Raw genomic sequence first — 25,025 nt, 5'->3', positions numbered from 1 at the left:
AATAGTATTCTCATAATGTTGTCAGTGAGCAGAGTGGAGAGGATGAAGAGGAGAAAACAAGCCAGAAAAAAAAAAAAGAACATAAACCAAGCTCTGGGTCATCATCAGAAAATGAAGAAGAAAGTTCAACTGAAAGCAGTGAGTCAGAGTCTGAGTCTGAATCTGAAGAGTCAGATGCTGACACAAAGAAGAAGAAAAAGGTTAGTATGGAAACAATCCATTGTTAATTAACTTTAGGACAATATCAGTTATATAGACTTAACATGTCTGATGAAATTGGTATCTTCAATACACATTTCCAATTAGTTATTCATTGTATACATTCTTAATTCAGTAGAGGGTCCCTGGAGGCCAAAGCTTTTCCTAGCAGAACTTGTTTCATGTTGTGAAACAATCTTGGAGAGAGGAAAACCCATGCAGATAGGAGAAAATAGAAAAACCCCACAGGACAGCAAGTGGGCCCAGGAATTTAAACCTAGGGCACTATATTTGTGAGTCAGCAGTGGTGATGCACCACTATGCCACTCAAATGTTTAATGCCTCTTTTGTAATTCTTTCCAGTGTCCAGTTTCCAAACAGGTGTGTAAACAACCAAAACCAGAGAAAAAGGAAATTTCACTTCTTGACTTGGATGACTGTAAGTAAATGATTTTTCTTCTTTAAAAAGGATTATCATACAAGTTTTTATTCATTTAAATTCACTGTGCCTGTTCAGAGCTTGATATGTTTGTTAAAATGAATCAATTATTTATTTTTAAAATTAAGGAATTATTTTATTTTCATTGTGCTTTTCATTTTGTCTTTTTGCCAAAAATAAATTTTATTTGCATTCGTGTACCATGCAAGAAGCACGTATTGTCTTTGCTATGTCTGACATTCCATGTGTTCACCTGAAACAACTTGGCACCCAGTGGACCAATTTTGTATAAATTTGGCACACTTTTTCATTCAGTTAAAAGTACTGAGAGAGTTACATTTTCATTAAATTATAAGCATCTCAACTACAGCACACTGTACACATTTTTAAAATTTTAAAAACTCTGATTGAAAACTATTAGCCACATTTCACATAAAAGTAACAATGTTCATTTCCACATTTTCATACGCAGGATATAACTCAAAGTCAGTCATTCTCCAACCCACTATATCCTAACACGGGGTCACAGGGGTATGCTGGAGCCAATCCCAGCCAGCACAGGGTGCAAGGCAGGAACAAACCCAGGGCAGGGCGTCAGCCCACCGCAGATATAGCTCAAAGTGCTTTACAAAATGTCAAAGAAATAAATACCAGAAAAGAAAATCTAAATTAGGTTATAATAATAAATAAGAAAAAAAAAAAATGAATACAGGCTTACATAACACAGCTATTTAAGTACATTGTAGTAGAAAAGTAGAGTCCTTCTATGTAATATCGTATTCTAAGTATGTAAAGAATGAGTACAAAGATAATGTCAGATGGCCAGGAAGACATAAAAAAACAAAAAAAACCTTCAGATAGGAAAAAGACCACCCAGCACCCATTGAGCATTTTACCTAACATAAATGTTCTTGATTAATTCCTTACTGTTTCTAGGCTTTGTCCCAGAGGATTTAATGAAGTGGGTTTCGTGGACAGCTGGGGCACCTGCCTTCATCTGAGCATGACACTCTTCAGTATTAAAGCTGAGAAACATTCAATTCAAAAAAAGTGACTTCAATTATAGATTAGTTTCCAGTTTCAGATTTACCTGGAGAGAGGTTATCTTAACTTGTAGATTTTGTTGATTTTTATCAAAACAGGGAAACAACAATAGAGTCATATGCACTGCTGCAGCTTGTGCTTGTGCTTGTGTGACCCTCGGTCACAGCAGCTCACTTCACCTACTCCTTGAAATTATAGAGGGCAAGTTATTGGATATTATGATCGTAAAAGTAAAAAATAAAAGCAATCTAATTTATGTAGAAAGGAATGAAGGAGGGAACAAACTCCCTAACTGTGGCTCAGGAATTCTGTCTATTCATTTTCCTTACCTGCTTATCCAGGGACAGGTCTAAGGGTAGCTGCATCTCAGAAATCATACAGCAAAAGGAAGAAACAACAACAACATTTATATTTATGGAACATACAGATGATACAAATCACAAGCAGACCACTATTAGAATATCTAAGGTTACAACTTGGACTGCATGGATACAGGCAAGCTAGACTATAGGAAGAAGCAAGATAATTTAAAGCAAACCAAAAAGCTGTGTATCCATTGAAATAATGTTTTAATAATACATTGCTCCTTAATTCTAGTTACCAGTATTTGAACATCAAATAAAATGTAGAAATTGTCAGATATACCAATAATTATGAATTATCTCAAGTCATTTTTTTAATCCTTTTGAAATAACTAAATCTAGCATACGTCCAGCCATATGTGTAGGGTGGCTGATATCCTGACTAAGGCCAAACAAGTGCAGTAAGTTAATAAATTATTTTGGTTTAGGGTCACACAGGTTATCAACATGAAAATTGAAACTGGCTAATATGTCATAATTAGTTATTACTATAGATACTAAGTCTGAAAAAACCTTGATAAAACACTCTTCATAATTTGAAGATCTATAAAGGGTTACTACAAGAGCATGAGATGCATTTGAAGGAAATTCACGTTGACACAGGGACAACATGAAAACTCCATGCAGGGAACATCCACAATGCGAACCTCAGTCTCCTTACTGTGAGGCAGTAATACTATCACTCTTCAGACTTCTGTAAACTAAAAACAACCACATGGATGCATTATCTGCAGATCCAAATGACTCAATATTTCTCTGGGATTATAATTTACCAGCAAAGTCCCACAATGACCTGCCATCCATCATGAGCTGTTGCAGCTAACAGTTTTGCATTGAGACTTCTAAAGAGATTTTAAATCTCAATTGGGTACATCGTTCAAAGATGTTATGTTTAACGACATTTGAACTCCAAATAGCCATAGACTCTTGACAACCAACTACAGGACACCAGGCAATGCAAAGATCACTTAAATTGGCCTACAAAAGCTATTTCAGTTCTCACAAGTCTATTTGTACTGCTTTTTCAGCACATGATATAGTAAAGTACTGTTTAAAAACATGTACTGAATTTTATGTACCCTACTAACATAACATACTATACAGTGGAACCTCAGTTTGCGAGCATAATTCGTTCCGGAAACGTGCTCGCAGTCCAAAGCACTCGTATATCAAAGTGAATTTCCCCATAAGAAATAATGGAAACTCAGATGATTCGTTCCACAACCCAAAACTATTCACAATAAAAATGATTAATACAAAATATAAAGTAAAAATACATAAAACAAATTAACCTGCACTTTACCTTTAAAAAGAATCATGGCTGGTGTGAGTGAGTTTCTAAACTCTTGTGGGATTCCACCCAACGGGACGACACGCGGAAGAGTGTCCCAAAGCAATCGCTGTCTTCCAGCGCTGTAGCAGTTTGCCGTATAAGTGCATCCAAAAATAATTGCGGACATTCAGACGGAGAATAGGAGACGACTGCCCTCGACAGAAGAGAGAGAGAGACGCGCACGAGAGCGAGAGAGATAAGGAGAGAGAGAGAGACGTGCGGGAGCGAGAGAGATAAGGAGAGAGAGACGCGCAAGAGAGAGAACCATCAGCTCAGTTGTGATCACATGACACTCAGCAGATAAAGTGTATCCATACTACTCGTATTGCAAGACATTGCTCGTTTATCAAGTCAAAATTTATTAAAAAATGTAGCTCTTCTTGCAAAACACTTGTAAACCAAGGTTCCACTGTATATAGCTATGTTCTTTTATTGTTTGTTATTTTTAATGAGTCACTGTTACAAAAATACATAATAAGAAAAATCAGGGTGGGCCATTTATATGGATACACCTTAATAAAATGGGAATGGTTGGTGATATTAACTTCCTGTTTGTGGCACATTAGTATATGTGAGGGGGAAAACTTTTCAAGATGGGTGGTGACCATGGTGGCCATTTTGAAGTCGGCCATTTTGGATCCAACTTTTGTTTTTTCAATAGGAAGAGGGTCATGTGACACATCAGACTTATTGGGAATTTCACAAGAAAAACAATGGTGTGCTTGGTTTTAACGTAACTTTATTCTTTCATGAGTTATTTACAAGTTTCTGACCACTTATAAAATGTGTTCAATGTGCTGCCCATTGTGTTGGATTGTCAATGCAACCCTCTTCTCCCACTCTTCACACACTGATAGCAACACCGCAGGAGAAATGCTAGCACAGGCTTCCAGTATCCGTAGTTTCAGGTGCTGCACATCTCGTATCTTCACAGCATAGACAATTGCCTTCAGATGACCCCAAAGATAAAAGTCTAAGGGGGTCAGATCAGGAGACCTTGGGGGCCATTCAACTGGCCCACGACCAATCCACTTTCCAGGAAACTGTTCATCTAGGAATGCAAGGACCTGACACCCATAATGTGGTGGTGCACCATCTTGCTGGAAAAACCCAGGGAACGTGCCAGCTTCAGTGCATAAAGAGGGAAACACATCATCATGTAGCAATTTCGCATATCCAGTGGCCTTGAGGTTTCCATTGATGAAGAATGGCCCCACTATCTTTGTACCCCATATGCCACACCATACCATCAATTTGTTTGTTCCAACAGTCTTGGAGGGATCTATCCAATGTGGGTTAGTGTCAGACCAATAGCGGTGGTTTTGTTTGTTAACTTCACCATTCACATAAAAGTTTGCCTCATCACTGAACAAAATCTTCTGCGTAAACTGAGGGTCCTGTTCCAATTTTTGTTTTGCCCATTCTGCAAATTCAGTGCGCCAATCTGGGTCATCCTCGTTGAGATGCTGCAGTAGCTGGAGTTTGTAAGGGTGCCATTTGTGAGTAGTTAATATCCGCCAAAGGGATGTTCAACTAATGCCACTCTCCAGTGACATGCAGCGAATGCTACGCTGTGGGCTTTTGCTAAATGAAGCTAGGACAGCCACTGATGTTTCTTCATTAGTGACAGTTTTCATACGTCCACATTTTGGCAAATCCAACACTGAACCAGTTTCACGAAACTTAGCAAGCAGTTTGCTAACTGTAGCATGGGAGATGGGTGGTCTCGTAGGGTGTCTTGCATTGAAATCTGCTGCAATGACCCGGTTACTGCGTTCACCAGACATCAACACAATTTCTATCCGCTCCTCACGTGTTAACCTCTGTGACATGTCAATGGCTGTAAACAAAGAGAAACTTGTAAATAACTCATGAAAGAATAAAGTTATGTTAAAACCAAGCACACCATTGTTTTTCTTGTGAAATTCCCAATAAGTTTGATGTGTCACACGACCCTCTTCCTATTGAAAAAACAAAAGTTGGATCCAAAATGGCCGACTTCAAAATGGCCACCATGGTCACCACCCATCTTGAAAAGTTTCCCCCCTCACATATACTAATGTGCCACAAACAGGAAGTTAATATCACCAACCATTCCCATTTTATTAAGGTGTATCCATATAAATGGCCCACCCTGTATTTAAAAATCTCTTTAACGGAGTCATTAAAACTTTTTAAAATACTCCAATTTTCAAGACAGTTAGCTAAGCCTCCAAGTGCATGTGAATGTTGCATAATGTATACATTTTCTTACTAATCTAGCACCTGTCGTCATTTGTGCAGTCATGTGCTTGAGCTTGATTATTCACGTTTGCATACTAATATGAAAGGTCATCGCTTGCCTTATTGTTTTCAGCCTTATTCTTCAGCATCTTTCCATTGTGTGTCTGTTTTGGGTGTTTTATGTTTCTGATACATTATTGTTTCAGTTCAAGAGTTAGCTCCTAAACACTATTTTGGTTGCCACAAATGGGCTGCATTAAGAATTTGCATTTTAAGAGTTTTTGCTTAGTTACCAGCAGAACATCTGTGAAAGTGATGAAAATAGTGTTATGTTTGGAAACAGATGCTAGTCTGTAGGCTTCTTAATGTTGCAGTGTTAATCATAAACAAAATACAATTAATTTGCTAGCTTTTGATTTTGAAATAAGTTCTAGTTTCCCAAATGATAATAGTTAGCCATGAGGCACCATCAGTGTCTGTTTTGCCTCCTTTTGTGAAAGGAGATGTCAAGTGCTTAATGTCATCAGCTTCTCTCTTCAAAGTCTAATTTTATGTAAGAAAAAATATTAGAAAACTCATAATTGTTCTGTGTGCTTGCTTAAACTGTGATTTCTATTGTTAATCTTATTGTAATTCAGCTTCTGTTACATTTTTGATATGTGTGGTTGTTTTTTATTGTACTAGCTTTCTCTGTCATTATTGTAAATTGGAATTGGTTTCCAGACCCAACTTAGCTAGTTAAGTGAAGACTACATAAATAAAATAAGTTTTTGATCTCTGAAAGAGCTTGTCAAGGAACCCTGTATGAATGACATGAGCTCAAGTAGATGTACCATAGACAAATCACATGATGGCAAAGATAAACTCCCATGGAAATACTTTTTCACCATCTGTTGTAATGTATCCTCTTTGTTATTATGTTTGTGTGTTTTGTGTTGTGATGGAGGCCACATTTTCACCAAACACAATTTCCCAATGGCAAATAAACTATTTAAAAGTAATACATTAAATGGGACATTTGTGTGAAATCATTATTTTTCCTTTTTTTTAGTTATACCTCCAGCCTCTCCTCAGGTAACTCCTGTGAACAACGTTGTATCAAACAGCCTGGTTACTGACTTGGAAGGGCTTTCTCTCACTGATTCTGCACTGTCACCCACAGTGAGTAACATTTACTGGCTTTGTAGGACTTTTACATTTGGTCATATAAAGTATATGGTATAAATTTCTTTTTACACTGCATTCTCAGTCCCAGAATAATACCAAAGTTGCCAAAATATAAAAATGAGGGGGATTTATTACAAATAAGCATAGAAGGTAACAGGTGAGAGCAAAAAATGGAACAGACAAAACAAACACCCTTTAGCCTAAATGGGTTTTCTGCCCATTTGCCAGATGAGGTAGCTCATGCTTTTGAGTACCAAATATACGACATCAAACGCTACCCTCTTTATTTCTTATATGGCAATCTTTCCCCACCTTAACTTGTACACTTCAGCATGCCTTTGCTCACTTCTTTACTCTGTACTCAACTGGCGACGAGTATGTAATGCCCTATAACAGGGGTGTCAAACTCCGATCCTGGAGGGCCGCAGTGGCTGCACATTTTCATTGTGACCATCTTCTTAATTAGTGACTAGTTTTTCCTACTAATGAACTTCTTTTGCCTTAGTTTTAATTAACTTGACTCGGCCAAACAATAATGAGACACAAAACATGCAGCCACCTGACCAGCTCACCTGTGCCTATCACACAATATCTGAATATAAAGAAAAATGAAGGTCTAAGAAAGGTCACCAAAACATTTTGATGGTATTCTTAGAAAAACAGAAAATCAACAGTTTTAGAAATGTCTGCTGTGGCAGAATGAGAGCACCAACAAACCATGGAATTAAATAACAGGTTTAATTAATAGAAAGAATTAGCTTCTCATTAAGAACATGGTTGGAGTGAAATTGGTAGGAGTTTGATGCTCCCATTTAGCTGGTTATCTCTCAACTCGTTTCACATGTCATTTCTGTTTGGCTGTCATTTAATGAAGAAAAGAATCAATTTAGAGGACTGAATCCTTAAAAACAAGGGCTATTAAAATGAAGTGAAAATGAGTTAATTAGCAGTGAAACTTTGTCACTGATCAGGAAAAGGGTTTGAATAAAAACCTGCTGCCACTGTGGCTCTCCAGTCCTGGAGTTTTACAACCCTGCCCTATAAGGCGACCACCTCAAGATCAGAAATGCTCTCTGTAAATACTGAACCATCTGTGTAGAATTTCATTTGGTTGACTCTGCAATTGTAGTTCTGATCACCCACTGTTTTTTATACAGAGCAAGTTCTCACATGGTCCATAAAAGACTAGCTTGCTGCCATATCATGTTCAAGTGGACTACTACATACTTTTCAATATGCCCTGATAATTTGCCTGTGCCCAGGGAGTAAAAACAGCACCTATTCTGGCCTGTAGTACCATTCTCTACTGCCTCTCCCATCATAGCTTTTAGTGTATAATTTTAAAAGGGTGACAGATGTCACAATGAAATAATCATTGTATAGTAATTTAAGACAGATGTTTCACAAATGTAGTTATAGTTTATATGGTTTACAAATTAGGCAGCTGTATAAAAATTCCATTTTAAAACTATAGTTTTATATTTCAATGCCACTGATAGCACCTGTAGCCTAGTTAGCTGCAGTACACTAAAATGCTCAAATTATATTAACAGAAAAAACCTTGTGGTTTAAAGATAGTAATTTTGTTAATAAGAACTACTTATGAATGTTTTAAAATTCAGTTTTTGTTTTTTTTTTTTGTCCAGCCTATCCTGACTCACTGGTATGAAAAACACTCATATATGATATGATGTACCATTTAGCTCGTCTTAATCCCATGTTATGCAAGATGTCAAGATTTTTAGGGTTTCCTATTATATCTGGTTCTCTAGACATGAAAAAGCATAATTAGGCCATTTTGGACCACATTTTGTGCAGGAAATTGCAGCTTTACGATAAAGAGTAAACCAGTGTCTTCAGCAAAAATGATCAGAAGGACTAGATGTTATGCAGGACACATCAGATGACCACAGGGGTTCTCCCCCTAATGGAATATGAGGTGTTAAAGTTACTCCTTTTTACAATACTTCAAAAAATGTGGATTGTTAATTTACGCAGGAGGAGTGTTATTCTATGCTTTTTTGAGGTTGCTGATATTATATCCATCCATTATCCAAACCCGCCATATCCTAACTACAGGGTCACGGGGGTTTGCTGGAGCCAGTCCCAGTCAACACAGGGTGCAAGGCAGGAAACAAACCCTGGGCAGGGTGCCAGCCCATCGCAGGTCGCACTCACACACACACACACACACACACTCCCACACACCAAGCACACACTAGAGACAATTGCCAATGCACCTAACCTGCATGTCTTTGAACTGTGGGAGGAAACCCACACAGACATGGGGAGAACATGCAAACTCCATGCAGGGAGGACCCGGGAAGCGAATCCAAGTCTCTGTGAGGCAGCAGTGCTACCACTGTGCCACCGTGTCGCCCCAGTTACTAATATTGAATATGATAATATTTTTGATATTTGATTTTCCACCGGTGGTCCTAGCTTTCTAAGAGCCACTCCCGGAAGATAAAAAACATGACAAATTTCAAACATAAGCATGTGGGGTATCATTTTAGACTATTGTAAGGTCACTGATTGTAAATATGATGTTATTTTTGATCCTTTCCTATTCCTCTATTGACCTCTATCAAAGGGTGCAAAAATGACAAATTTCTATTACAATCAAAAATATTTATACTTTAAACATTTACATTGAAGCACATATTTTAATATTTTAAATATCTGAAGCAACCATTCTTGTTTATTATGTAGTTTTACCTCATTACATGTCTTATGTACACCCTCAAATTAGGGCAGCATACACTAATTTAGACTTTTTATTAGGTCTGTAATACAGGCAATCAATTTTAAGTGCAATCATGCATATATATCCTTAGATTGTATATTTTTGACTTAATATTAAAATGCAGGATGGCAGAATGGCATAGTTGTTTGTGCTGCTGCCTCTCAGAGCCAGTGTCATAGTTTAAAATTTAACACCTGCCCCTGTCTGTGTCAAATCTATATTTTTCCTCATATCCATGTGGTATTCCTATGACATCCACCAAGACGTGCTGGTAAGGTTAATTATAGACTCTAAAATGGTTCCAGTGAATGTACAGTGTCCAAAGTGAACACTGCATTGGATATGTCCTAGGTCCAGGGGTTGTTTGCACCCAATTAGTCAAACGTAATCTGTGGTCCTCCACATCTCTGTACTGAATTAAGCAGGTTTAAGAATGTATGTTATAATACTCATAATAGGTTTTTGAATAAGAATAATGGAAGTCATATTTTTGAAAGATGAAAATATTGTTATATATTTGACTTTTTTGTAAAATATATCCATTCACTTCCTAGATGATAAGTCCAAATTTTGGTTCTGTAAAGATGTACAACTTGCTACATCGAATCACTGGAGAAGGCTTATCAGTGGAGTATTGTTTCAGTCGGCAACCTTTCAGCCCAGATCCGCACATGGTGGCCGTGCAAGTGCAGTTCACCAACAACTCAGAGACAGAGGTCAAGAACGTCAGAATAGAAGAGATGAAGCTAATGTCTGGAATGAGAATCCAATCATTTCCTGAGATAGGTCAGTACCTGTTTGATCCTTCAGTGCTAAAATGTATATTTAATTCTAACATAAGGATTTGCATCCTTTCTTTTTATTTTTGATGATTCGATTTAAATACTCCATCAAACATGTAACTCTGAAAGTGTTATTCAGGTTTGTTTTTCTTGTTATATTATATTCTTGAATTGTAAGAAGCCCCAATTAGTATTTATATATACTATAGCACAGTTTATAATCAATGAGCAGTGCCTTTAATTAAAATAATAAGTAGCTCTGACTAAATGCTCCACATTGGTGAAGTAGAAAGAGTTGTTTGTGTCACAACTGGAGTCTCTACCCTGTGGAGTTAACATGTTTTCCCCCAGAATTCCCATTGCTTTCTTCTAGGAAAGTCCAAAGACATTTTATTTGGATGAATAGCAACTCTAAATTGTCCCAGAGTGGCTTTGCTTCTGCATCCCACCTAAGCCTGCCATCTGCATAGACTCCAGCACATCACAAATTTCCAGTTACAAGAAATAAGTAGATGTGGAAACATATGGGTGGATGAATGACTCAGAGTGACAGAAGCTTCACAGTAAGCAATGTCATAAGGTGTTTGTGCAGGCAGAATTTAAGAAGACCCCTTTTAATTCCTGTTAATTTTTCTTTAAGGAGAGTCTATTCAGTGAAGAATAACCCAATGTTATATAGTTTGTCAGCATTGCAAAAATGTGCACCTCTTTAGAAATAGCCTTAAAAAAATTACTGTCATATCAATAAAACACTTCACTTGAGCAACAGGCTGAGTAACCTGGGCTCTGAGGTGACCTTTCCACTTCATAGCTTCAGTAGAAACACACTCACAAAAAGCACTCACACACACGTACAGCCAGGCTCATTCATACACATACAGTATAATTTAGGGTCACCAGTATACCTAACAGCATGTATTTCTTCTTGCATATACAATATCTGTCTTGACCTCTAAAGAATCTCAAGGCACTCAGAGAGTAACTTTGTTATATATACATTACTGCACATATTTATTTATTACTGGCCTTGAAACAGGACATCAGAGTAGATGGAGCATAGTAACATTATGAGTGGCTAATACAGTATCAGATTAAGGGCAATTCTGTCCAAATTCAAATAAAACACCCTGCATTATATACTATTTAATGCCCAGGATGACCTGATTGGTTTGTTGATCAAGGTCAGATGACTTTTGACCTTTCCATTCTCAAGGATCATGGACCCAAAAGGTTTCTTTTCAGTTGGACCTTGAACTGTACTGTATTATATGGATAAATGTTTAAAGCCTGCTTAGCCAGTCTGTCCAATGAAGATATTTCTTTATTGCTATAGTTTGATTTTATTGAAATGGATGACTGGTACTTTATTTACAAATCACTTTTGATGGAAATATTACATCAACACCTGTGCTTCACACCTTTTACTTTTCTGATATTAGAGGTTTTGGCTCCTGGTGAGGTAGCAACTGTCGTTATGGGAATTGACTTCTGTGACTCAACTCAAGCTGCTAACTTCCAGCTGTGGTATGTGGAATATCTTTATTTTGTTCTATGTTGTAGTGACAAAAGTAAGTCTCCTTAAATACAACATACATTATATTGTCATGTTATATCATCTACCTGTCACCATATTTTACGTCTGCACTCAGACACACTCTACTCTGCACTTAGCAATGGTGATTACTTTGCTGTCACATTTCTAAACACACTTATTATATTGATTCAGTACTTAGCTAATGAATCTGTTTTACTTACTACTGGAGTATTATTCTGCAAATATTGCTATCACCTTTTGATGATTTTTGGATCTGATTTTTAACCTGCCCTTTTCATTCTTGTATTTTGCCTGATTAGTAATGTTGACCTTTTACCTGAATTTGACTAATGCCTGCACCTGCTTTTACTAACCTGTTTTTGTCAAAGCCAGATAACTGCTGACAAAGTATAATGTAAATCTTTCGATTTACTAGGGAGTCAATATCTCCACCTTCACCTCTGGCTGTAAATTCTGGCTAGTGACCTAAAGTATAAGACTAAGAGTACATGCAGTCAAAATAACGTTCCTACAAAGGCTTGCTAGATTCATACTCCATTATAGGGTGACAGCTCAGCAGTGCAGAGGTACAACTGCTGTTTCACTGGACTGAAAGGAGCCGATTCAATTGATTTGAACCATTTCAAGTTTTTTTTTTTTAACATTTTATTTTTTTAATTACATTTAAATTACATTTTCTTGTGTTTTCAGCATCTTAACGGTGTCAAGCTGTGCTTTCACTTCAGTTAATATATCCAAGGACATTTGGTTGTTGTAATGTCTCACAGTCCATGCATCAGCTGCAGATGTGTCAAAAGAGGCATCGTTGTGTGTACTTATTTAAAAAAAAAAAAGACTCCATTCAAACAGAAGCAACAGCATTTTGTTAATCTATTGCAGGTCCCCAATTTAGCATTCAAGACAAGTTTGCCCCTATTATGAAGGTTCACTTATCAACTTGTCTTGCTCCTGTTTATAGACGATGATGTCTGTTTATTATTTTCAAATCTCTGACACCCAAGAAATAAATAAGAATTGACACCTTTTTCTACTTAGAAAGATACATTCAGAGGTTACAACTGATTCTCTGAATTTTCATAATCTGCCTTGTACAATTCCACCAGCGACTCTCGTCTCCTCATGCTGGAAAAAGCTTCCATAGTCTAGCTCAAGCACCCAACTGAAAGGTTAGGTCGAGTCCTGAAGAGGAGGTAAAGTTCTAACATATTCTGTATTCTGCTCGCAGATGCCTAATACTCACTGGGCTTTTTATGGTAATTTTAAAATGGCTGAAAATGTTGTCATTTGTACACAGAAAAGAGATTTTTGTTGGCAACAGAAAGCAAAAATGAAATTGTATCAAGTATATTATAAGCAATACTATATTTTGTTGAAGGAAACAGAAATGGATAAATTTTGCGGAACTGTGGTAGGCAAAATCTACTAAACGTTCTTCAATGGCATTTTTTAAATTAGTAAACTTTTCCTAAAAATGGTTTCTTTGCAGGTGACACAGGGATAATGTTCATAAAGTAGTGTTATTCTAATCAGTACTACACAGATTGCTATGAAGAAAGGCATGCTATGAATCCTATTGACAATTAGTAAATGTCTTGTCAGAGCACAAATCCTACATGATTTATTTATTTTCTTTCTGCACACATTGCAAACACTGGAAAGGCTTTTATAATTTATTATTAAAATTAAACATGCAGGTATAGTTCATTATCTATTATAAAAGAAAATCTTGAGACAAGATTAGACTATGGCCAAGAGATATTTTCAAGTTGGTAGAAAGGGCCCTGCCCTCCTCTCAACCATTTCAGTTTAACGGCCCACGTCCATTGTCTTCTCACCTCTCGTTCGTGTAAATGCTTTTGTCAGACATAGTTCCTGCGCTCTCAGCTCTTATAATTTTTTATGTTTTCCTCACTTTAAGTTCTCAATAAAAGAAGACTTATTATGTTCAAATCTTATTGAAACATTTCATCCAAAAAAGGTTATCAAAAAAAGAAATGAGTACACGGGCAATCCAAGCACCGAGAAACGATGAAGTCAAATGAATTAATAAGAAAATTGTCGATCGGTTACACGGCAAATTGGTTAAATGCATATCAATAGACTTTGCTGATACAGTTGGTGCTGATGGTGCGGAAGATGAAATTGAAATCATCAACTTACAATATTCCTTAGAATATCTACAACCATTAACACCGTCAGGTCTTCCACTGGCCAAATTACTGTTGAAAGAAGGATACATCGTAATTTATGTATGAGTGATGGGCTATGCAATAGGACAAGATTAGCTGTATTCAAAATTGGTCGAACAATTCTAACATGTAAAATTTTATCAGGCGACAAGAAAGGTAATGTAGTACATCTTCCACGGATAATATTAGACACCAAAGGAGATCTTGATATGCCATTTGTATGAAAATGTTTATAGTTAGAATAGCTTTTGCTATGACAAATCATGGGACAAACATTCGAAAAAGTTGGTTTATTTATTAGAGAGAAAGAAATGATATTCACTCACGGACATATATACATCGTGTTGTCACGATGTAAGTCCAAGCACAGAATCAAAATTCAATGTGATATTGATGAAAATTTAATTCCTAATATTGCTTTCACTGAAGTTTTACAGAAAAAGTGTAAGTTTAAAAACTATTTGCGTGTTACTTTCAAAGCCAAACAGAACAAAAACGTATAATGCAACAAATACCTCTGGTGCAACATGAAACATAATTTTCTTTCAATTTATTTTTTTGCTATGGTTAATTACTCGCTTTAATGTAAAATAGTTACTTCTATTATGCATATGTAATAATTCCCATGAAAATAACAATATGTTTAAATTGTACATCTGCTTCCCAATACACTAGTGGCAGAGCCGCAATGTGGCTAGCGTGTAGCGCCTGCCTGGGGGAGAGCCCCCTAGTAAATGAAAATAGTTTTTTGCTTGCTTATATACCACTATTTAAAAGTGCCATTGGAAAAAAGCAAACCATAGCTGAAAAATAAAAAAAAACTCATTTAGGACGATGTAACAATCCATCTTGCAATTAAACACTGCATACTTTAAAATGTTTTCTGCTATTGTTATGATAGAAGCAGGTATTCACTTCTGTTGTTACTGATGTTGTTGATTCTCCTTCCCTCCTTAGCACACACACTCGCAGCTTCTTTGTGTCTATCCAGCCACCAGTTGGGGAACTTATGATTCCAGTATTTATGAGTGAGAACGAGTTCAAAAAAGAGCAAGGTAAGAACTGCATGAAGGGAAAAGGCTCACCAGCTTGAGATTTTAAGAGTTTTTCAGTACTAGGGTGTTGTACCGCGTTAGCCATTATGAATGTAGAGAAAAGCCAAGAAAAATTACACCTTTTATTGGCTAACTAAAAAGATTACAATATGGAAGCTTTCGAGGCAACTCAGGCCCCTTACATCTTGCCTGAAGAAGGGGCCTGAGTTGCCTTCGAAAGCTTGCATATTGTAATCTTTTTAGTTAACCAACAAAAGGTGTCATTTTGCAAGAGTTTTTCATAAAATCAAACCAGTATTGAATATTGCAGTGTTTGAAGATATTTAAAAAATAAACATTTTAATAGAGTTAAGCTGTGGACTTCTTCCAAGAGCAGTGTGCTAATGTCAGCTTCCTGGTGTTAACAAATGCTAGACATCAAGCTTTTATAAGAAGATCTTAATTATGGATACAGGGTTCTCTGGGACCTTCCCTCATTGGGATTACATGGTGTTCCAGAGGACAAGAAAGGAAGGTCTTATTTTTCTGAGAACTACAGAGTAATAGCAGAGGAGTTGTGATGTCCCAGAGTTACTATTCAGGGCCTGTCCCTTTAAGAAGTTTAGCAGGAGCTAAATCAGGCACTGGAAGTAATTCTGGGTCTCTTAAAAGCATCTCCCATTCCTCTACCAGGTAAACTTAGAGCCAGGAACAGAGTATAGGCAAAGTATAGGCACCTGATAAGGAGGTGAAGGAGGATTTGGCATCATTATAGGTAGGAGCTCTAGAAGGAAGATAAACAGGACAGATCTATGATTGCATCACATTTGGGGTCTTTTCCCTGCAATAAACCATTGCATTGCTAGATTTTGTGGCATCTGAGTGTCGTACTGGGCACCCTTAGTGGTGACCATGAACCGTAGGAACATTCCATTAGCTCAATTGTTTCTGTGCTTTTTAGGCAGGCTTGTAAGACAAGGTCATAGAGTTGAACCCTGTTGCAGTATATTCCTAATGGATTAATGAAATGCTAGAATTAGAAAACACACTGATAGAAGTAACCACTAAAATTTAATAAAATAAAAATATCATAGATTTTGTTAATACTGTTTATTATCAACGCCCTGTGGTGGGCTGGCGCCCTGCCCGGGGTTTGTTTCCTGCCTTGCGCCCTTTGTTGGCTGGGATTGGCTCCAGCAAACCCCCATGACCCTGTAGTTAGGATATAGCGGGTTAGATAATTGATGGATGGATGATTATTACTGATGTACAATTTTAGACATTTACAATAAGTTAAATATTGTTTTTAAAATTCTTAAACTAAGGAGACTAGATGATATCTTGACGAAGGCAGAATATCTTAAGAACCCAAAGTATATACATTAAAAAACATTTTTCTTCACAATTAGAATGTCAAATAAAGACTGATATAATATTGAGCCTAATTGCATAATATTTGTACTAACTAATGAAATGGAATTGTTGATCTATTGGCCCACCACAACAGACCACCAATCACTCTCAAATTTGATACACCCACCGTCACTGCCTTCTTCACTAGCAATAAAAAATGCATGTAAATAACTCAGTATTTCCCCTTAACTAGATAATCACTGTACTTTCACTTTGTATATGTTAAGGATAAAAATAATTGCACCAAACTGTGCCTTTTGTATTGTTGTACATCTATCCAAACATCCAGCTATGCTACAGTGGATTATTCAGTTCTGGATCATAGGGAGCCAGTGTCTATCCAGTGGGCCCATCCTGGCATCATTGGGTTAAATGAGGGAAGAGACTTTGAATGGTTCCATCATTCTCACACTCCCTCACACTGGGCCAGTTCAGAGTCACCAGTACAGCTATCTTTTAGTGTCCTCTTGAAGACCTGAGACGGGAGCCATCTTTTGTTGGTTAGAGATAGAATTTCACTCAGTGGCCATTTCTGTAAGTGACAGGAAAAATCAGCCACTTGGTAGCAGACATGCATTCTGGGTAGGGGCACTTCATTGCACTTTTTCAAGCATATTTGGGTTTCTTTTGGCTCTATACAATTGTATTTTAGGAGAACAAGAGTTTACTGTATGAGACATGAAGATTGCTATGATTGCTGTAGTAGTTAATACAAAAGAAGTTTGTTTAAACAACCCCGCAAAAGAAGATGTCCAAAAGAATACCTAAGTCAAAAGGCTACATATTAGGATAAACCAAACCAGCAAAGCCAAAATAAAAATTCAAACTCCAAGTTGTTAAACTAATACCAATCAATTCTATCATATTATTTTTATTTTTGTGGTTTTTAGTTCAAAACTAATGCTAGGTCAGACATTTGTTTGGTCCAAAGCATAAATATTAGTCTATTAGTCTTTCATAACTTTGGAGGGACCATGTCACTCATCACTTTGCTGTCCATTCGCAAACATTGCAACAGATGTCATTAACAGATGTTGTTAACAAAATGACATTATCCAAGTGACAAAAAATAAGCAGTGTTATGATGTCACAAAAACATAAAAAATAATGGAATTGTGCCAAATACATTCTTAACAACAATGCACTCAGGCATGGACAGCCCTCTTTGCACCATGAAACCAGGAAACTGCTCAGTTGTCTGTCTAAATACACTTAATTCATAGTTGCCTTAGAATTTGGTTTTAACTATTTCCTAATTACTTATAACAACTTATTTAACTAGACAAACTTTTCAAAATTCCAGAAAAATATCTTCATTCTATTTTACATACATATTTAGTCAAAATCTATGACCTGCTAGTGTTGGTTTCCTTAAAGGCACCCTAGCATGTATGCTCTTTCGTGGTGGTGCATAAACTGGCTGCTCAGTTTCCTTTTCTTATGCAGGATATTTGATGGGAATGAATGAAATATCAGAGAAAATAACACTTGCAGAGAAATCTCACATTGATTACGTGGTGGCTCAGAAAGTGACTTCGGCTGCAAATCTGAGTCGGGTTCCCTGCGGATCAGATAAAGAGTTTAGGTGAGCTGAATCGCCAGTTTTTTTAAAGCTAAAAACCTCTCCTGAGTTATCAGTTCTTAAGATTTATTGTTTTGTTAAAAATTATTATATCTTATTTCGTTAATTTGGGGAAAATATCATTGCTGCACAGAACATCCCAATTTTAATCAGGATGGTCATACTTCCTATGTGTGTCATTCATGTTTTACATTTATTTAACAGTATGCATGCATTATTATAAACTATCACATACTGTAGATCAAACAATACTGTAATGAAAGTTACATTAGTATTTCAAAGTGACGAAGTGGAATGTTCACATATTAGGGACAAAGACATTTTGTTTTGTCAATTGGCCATACAATGTGTCATACTGTATAATTCAAGTGTTTGTATCGGGTGTAGCCACATAGCTTTTCTGTGACGCAGACCTTCATTATTATGATTAACTGAGTATTAGAATCAGTTTTTATGTGTAAGTAGTGTCTCAAAATTTAGTGCTATACTATTTGGTAGTATATATTTGGTAACTTTCCAGGAAGTGCTTTATATTAGTTATGCAGGCAGTCACAGAAGCAACCTTCACTGAATTTATACATACAGTTGACAATAAAGGTAAGCAAGAGTTATTAAATTATTAGAAAGAAAATATTTTTAAAATCTACACACAGCAAAGGATAAGCAAAACAAAAACATAACACAGCAGATTAAATTAAAACCATAGATTCTACCTAGTTGGATTGCATGGTATACCATTTTAAAATGGTGTGTATATATATTATGTAGCTAATAATCCGGAAAGGGAGAGAATGAATTATATATCTTAAAACAACCTAGCAGATCACAGACCTTCACTTCCACATATATATATATATCTATATATATATACTGTATATATATTTTTTTTACATTTACGAAGTGTGGCACACAAATGATGTATGTGACTATGCAGCCATGTAGGTAAATGTTAATTTTCAAGCACCTTGTTCTGTGTCATTTATAAGCCTGATCAGAATGCCGCCAAGGGGAAGCACCAGCCCCCAGCTCTTTAAATGTGTATATTTGTGTTTGTATATTATATACTGTGTAAATATATATATATATATATATATATATATATATATATATACATGCTGGAATGTCCAAAGAGGAGGCTCCACTTACAGGCTGGTTGACAGAGGTGGTGAATTTCTATGAGAGGCTGGTTATGTGGGTGCAAGAATGATAAACAATGGGCTGAATAGGAGGTGACTGGTCATCATTAAGTGCCTTGCAGTAAACATGACAGCAGGGATAGTCACTCATAGTCCTGGTAGGCCGCAGTGGGTGCAGGTTTTCATTCTATTCTGATTCTTAATTAGGAGACAGTCCTTGTTGATAATGAAACTTGGTATTTAACCACATTGCTTTTAATTACATTGTAGAATTTCCTTTTCTGAGGACACATTTTGTGGACTGGAACAGATTTGCACTTCACAACTCTCCCTTTTTTCTCTCATTTATTTCTAAATAAAATTTACTAGCAGATATTTCATGATGCACATTCACCGTTATAAATGGAGCAATTTATCAGGAGAGCTGGTGGCTCCTTTATCATCTACACCGCATTATTAACTGATAGTTGGTTAAGAAAACACAAAACAATTAAAACCTAAATGTAGTTGGTTAAAACTAAAATAGGCAATTAAGGGTGTTGGGTTAACGAAAATTTAATCTAAAAACATATTGCTTTAAAAGCAAATGAATGGGTTCTAAATGCTCTGTAAAGCAATTAAAATTTGCCTTGGCTGAATGAAAGCACAAACAAACAATATAATTAAATACCAACTCTAATTATCAGCTAGGTCTGTCCTTTAATTATGAAAATGATAGGAACGAAAACCTGCAGTCACTGCAGCCTTACTCTGTCCAGGTTAGCCTTTTTCCTGACTATAATTCTCAAGTCCTCCAGGCCACCTAAACAGTGCTATTTTTTGTAATTATTTTAAATCATAATATATTTTAAACTGTAGAGAAAAGAAAGGACTTAATTAAAACATTTTTAATTGTTTTACAGATTTGCTGCCAAGACATTATCTAGTGGAAGCCTAGTGCTTGTAACGGTGATTACAAAAGAGGAGTGCACTGCACAAGTCACCGTGAACTGTGAGAAAATGGTAATTGGTACTATGTTGGTGAAGGATATTCTTCAGGCGATATCCCACTGAGATGAAAAAATGTGCCCTTTCCTCTGACAACTCCTGAAGTCATCTTTTTGAGAAACTGTACCTTCACTCCATCTCCCTTTTCATGTCCTTCAGCCAGTCTGTCATACTGATGGTGCATTGCTGCTGAGCCACAGAAACTCTGATAAAAAACAATTTCAGCATAAATTTCTTTTACAAATGAAAATCCAGTTAAGTGGTGTTAAAATGATCATGCTGCATAAGATGTTTCTTAAACCAATTTATTCTTAAAGACGTGCATGTTAGGTTAATGGTCAAGCTGGCCCTGCAACTGTGAGTAAAGCAATGTGTGTTAGTGGATTCTGCACTGGACTGCGACTCTGTCCAGGGCTGTTTCCTGCCTTGTGCCCGGACTGGCTCTGGCTCAAATAACCCCAAATCAGACTAAGTAGAGATATGATGTTATATGTTACTTCTTGTGAATCAATCAATAAGATCATGAGGGGGACAAAATAAAATCAGATGCAGTTGGAAAGAATGAGACATGGAATCAAGTTGAAGTCTTGTTGGCTATCTCTTTACCCACATTATCCACTATCTTATTAATAATAATATTCAACTGATTTCAGGCTATCTCCCATGGCCTGGGTTAAAGATCACCCAGATGACCCAAGGCTGTTATACAACAGTGTCTTGACGGTCCCACCTGTCATTGAACCATTAGCCATTAACATAGGTGGATAACCCAAAATGCTAATAACCAAACCCCCTTCCTTATCCAATTGCCAAAGACTCTTAAACACTCTGAAGCGTGAGTAACATTAGCTCCAGATAGTGAATATAAGGCCCTTCTGTACCTACAAAATGGACAAAGATACTTTTCTTACTAGTTTGCCGCTGTGAGCCAGTTTCTGCCCACTATACTGTTAACATTCATATCAGAATCCATCATCATTTGAATTCACTCAGTCAGTTTCAAATTGTTTTCTCTGTGTTGTTCAATATGTTGGTTTATTCTATGGATCTATTATAGACATCAACCTCTTATTTCAAGGGTGTCTTTTCATATCAACATAAGTAGCAGAGATAGCCAGATTTGTTTCAAAGAGGGCTACAGTGCTACAGAAAGTATACAGACCCCTTCACTTTTTAAACATTTTATTATGTTGAAGCGTTATGCTAAATTCATTAATTTAATTTTTTCCCCTCAATCATCAGTCAATCCTCCAGAATAACAAAGCAAAAACAGTATTTTAGAAATTTTTGCAAATTTATTAAATGTGAAAAACTGAAATGTCCAGCTGACACAAGTATTCAGGTCCTTTTTTCAGTAGCTAGATGAAGCCCCTTTGGCAATGATCGTGGCCTGGAGCTGTATTGGATCTGACACAACAAGCTTCGCATATCTGGGACTGGATTTTTCTGCCATTCTTCTCTGCAAATCCTATCCAGCCCTGTCAAGCTGGATGGAGGCAGTCAGTGGACAGCAATTTTCAGGTCTCTCAAAAGTTGTTTGAATGGGGTCAAGTTCAGGCTCTGACTGGGCTGCTTAAAAACAATCACAGAGTTGTTCCCTGTGTTGTCTTTGCCTTGTGCTTAGGGTTATCATCCTGCTGGAAGGAGAACCTTTGGCCCAGTCTGAGGTCCAGAGTGCTCTGGATCAGGTTTTCAATAGGGACATCTCTGCACTTTGCTCCATTGAGTTTATTACAAACTCCAAGTATTCTACAAACCTCCAACCCTGGAAAGCAATCCCGCAGCATGATGCTGCTACTATCATACTTCACCTTTGGAATGAAGATTGATGCCTGGTTTCTACCTGAATTGAGGGCAAGCAGTTCAACCTTGGTTTTTCGACGAGAGAAGCTTGTTTCTCACAGTCTGAAGGTCATTTGGTGGTTGCTCTTCTGGTAATTTCTCTCATCTGAACACAAGTTCCCTAGAGCTTAGCCAGAGTGACCAGGTTCTTAATTATCTCTTTTCCCTACCCCAACCAACTGTTCAGTTTTCTTAGGCAGCCAGCTCTAGAAAGTGTCATGGTTGTTCCAAACTTCTTATATTTAAAAATAATGGAGACAACTTGGAAACCTGAAATGCTTCAGAAAAATTGTATAGCCTTCCCCAGACCTGTACCTCAACACAGTCCTGTTCCTAATCTTTGCAGGCAATTCTTTTGACTTCATGTCTTGGTTTTTGCTCGGATACACATGATATAGTGGGACCATCTATAGAGAGATATGTGACTCTCCTAATAATGTCCAGTCAATACAGTTCACCACCAGTGGACCTCAAATAATTTGTAGAAACAACTCAGCGACAATCAGTAGAATGGGATGCCCCTGAGCTAAATTTGAAGTCTCATAGCAAAAGATCTGAATACTTGTGTTAATGTGATATTTCCTTTTTTTATTTTTAATAAATCTGCAAATATATTCCTAAATTCCTGTTTTTGCTTAGTCATTTTGGGGTATGGACAGGTTAAAATGGAATTAAATGAGATTGGCATAAGGCTGCAACATATCAACATATAAAAAGAGAAGGGGTCTGAATACTTTCTAAATGCATTTTACATGTAATCATTTTAGGATGATAGACCTGTGCTTCTTTTTTTTTCCATATTTTTTGATTACCCCTTGAATGTTTCTCAAGAGAAATAGTCTGATTTTATATAGCTTCACTTTCACTTCCTAATTGTACCCATAATGTAACTTGGGTGAGATTAAGAGCAGGAAGGTTAACACTGGGATTGTGGAGAATTTACCATGGCTTATATTCTAGTGCCTTACATGGCAGTTTATCAGTAAGTGTTCATTATAGGCAGCTCTTGCTCCACTGGTCATCAGTTAGCCATGATTTAGAATAACAGCTCTGAAATCACCAATACCATGATTTTTTTCTCCTGATAGAACTCTGTTGTTTGAACTCCCCTTAAGGTAGACGAAATAACAGGCAGCATGGGATATGAATTATCCAGAGATTCTGAAAGACTGGCTGAAGGACAACTTCATCTTTCATTCATAAAAAAGACCTCCTGATAATTGAGCATTTGCTTAGTATGAATATTACATGGTTCCAATCCCCTTTTCAAACCAATCGGCTAAATCGGGGTCCCCAGTCTAGGTCCTAGAGGACCACAGTGGCGACTAGGAGTCATTGTAGTTACACTTTTCTTCAAAGCTGAATTTCTACATGACACTACAATCTTTGCCTAATTAGATTATTATATTTCCTACAACTCTATGGATGCAAACTGAGAATCCGTTATAAAATGTACCGATTTGTGCAGTTTGGGTTTGTCTTCAAGCATATGAAGTATGTTCAAAGTCTTGTCTGGTTTTATCCTATTATTTTTTACCTAAATGATTGTTAAAAAGCAAGTAATTTCCAATGAATGATCATTGAATTTCTCCTTTGAAATAGAGAACAACCAAGCAAAATGACACCTTTTATTTAGATAGCCAATAAAAGGTGTCATTTTGCTTGGCTTTTCTCTACATTCATAATGGCTAACATGGTACGACACCCTAGTACTACTCCTTTGAAATACAAATTCTGACTTGTACACATCTGAACACCTGATGTACAGGTTTAATATACTTTTTAAATGAAATACAAACAGAAAAAGTACTTCACAATGCATCTGTGAGATTTGGAGTCGGGCTGCCTGAACAAAATATTTCAGACTTGACTCATGATCTAAAATGTCAATCGAAAGCAGAAACAAAGGAAAATGCCAGAAAAGACATTGACTACAAGACCCCCAGCTAGTTTGGCCCTCTAACCCTGAGCACTGGAGGCATCTGCTCAATTACATCTGTGCTTATAAGATGAGATACCAGTCATTGATAAATCAGGTTTACTTTAACTGAGGTGTATTTACTGTTTGCAAAAATATTTTTACTTGGAATTAAAATAAAGATGTACCTTCTGAATGTATTGATTTATTAGAGCATCTATAAACAGTGTATCACCTTGTGTTCTGAAAGAGTATATGGTCAAATTAAACTTTCTTCTAATAAATTATATTTCACATCCTGATTTTGGCTATTAGTGCTTTCTATATTTGAAAAATAATGCTGATGGACTGTTAAGCAATTTCTTTAAGAAGAAAAGTCTGGGTTGTACCAGAATGGTTAAAGAAGGTGTGAGGAGTCAGCAAAAAGAAGCAAAATTGTGAAAGAATGGTGGGTAGCAATAACCACAGTTAGCAAAGACAGCAGTAAAAAAAATACAACTTAAGGATACAATACCCCCATTGATTATGGGGGCTGGACATCATCTATGAAAACTGAAAGATGAATGAGTTCATTAGGGACCAGAGATAAGTGACATATAGTTTGGGAAGGCTCAGAGATAATGCAAGGACCAAGAGAAAAATCTGATAAGAGCTTTCTCAAGATAATTAAGACAAATCACAGTGGAAAGCTTTCACTGGGCCTGATTAATTAAAGGTAAAGTCAAAAGTTGGAAACACAAAAAATTGTAGATATCTACACCATATCCAATGGTATAAAGACATGGTGCAGTTCAACAACGCACTATTCAATAACAGCTGTTGGGATCATAACCTATTGGAGTCAATCCACAAAAGTCCCACATGGAAGTTGGCCCTCCAAATCAGTTTAATCCATCTAAAATCAGATGCAGAAACTCCCTCATTTCTCTACAAGGGTGGCTACTAATAAGGCCTCTGGAAGTTTATCTGTTGCCTAATGGCACCTATGTAAATAGTTTCTTGTTCTCTGTATTTAGAAAATGGGATGCCAGGCCAGTGGAATGAAGGTTTCACTTCAATACAGGGGTTTAAGACT

General features: G+C 36.7%; 1 protein-coding gene across 1 annotated transcript in view; it reads left to right on the top strand.

Moving 5' to 3' along the window:
• Positions 1 to 24,252, top strand: part of LOC120541688 (AP-3 complex subunit beta-2) — a 104,799-nt gene extending 80,547 nt beyond the window's left edge. Inside the window, exons 20-27 of the mRNA XM_039773564.1 lie at positions 26 to 200; positions 562 to 637; positions 6,651 to 6,760; positions 10,067 to 10,298; positions 11,734 to 11,818; positions 14,996 to 15,093; positions 17,932 to 18,070; positions 20,106 to 24,252. Coding sequence (XP_039629498.1) covers positions 26 to 200; positions 562 to 637; positions 6,651 to 6,760; positions 10,067 to 10,298; positions 11,734 to 11,818; positions 14,996 to 15,093; positions 17,932 to 18,070; positions 20,106 to 20,256 — 1,066 coding nt within the window. The 3' untranslated portion in view covers positions 20,257 to 24,252. The remainder of the gene's footprint in view (positions 1 to 25; positions 201 to 561; positions 638 to 6,650; positions 6,761 to 10,066; positions 10,299 to 11,733; positions 11,819 to 14,995; positions 15,094 to 17,931; positions 18,071 to 20,105) is intronic.
• The last annotated feature ends 773 nt before the right edge of the window (positions 24,253 to 25,025 follow it).

Source organism: Polypterus senegalus, chromosome 12 (assembly GCF_016835505.1).
Source record: "Polypterus senegalus isolate Bchr_013 chromosome 12, ASM1683550v1, whole genome shotgun sequence".
Classification (NCBI taxonomy): domain Eukaryota; kingdom Metazoa; phylum Chordata; class Cladistia; order Polypteriformes; family Polypteridae; genus Polypterus; species Polypterus senegalus.
The sequence above is the reverse complement of the archived record's forward strand: the minus strand, read 5'-3'. Positions and strand labels throughout refer to the sequence as shown.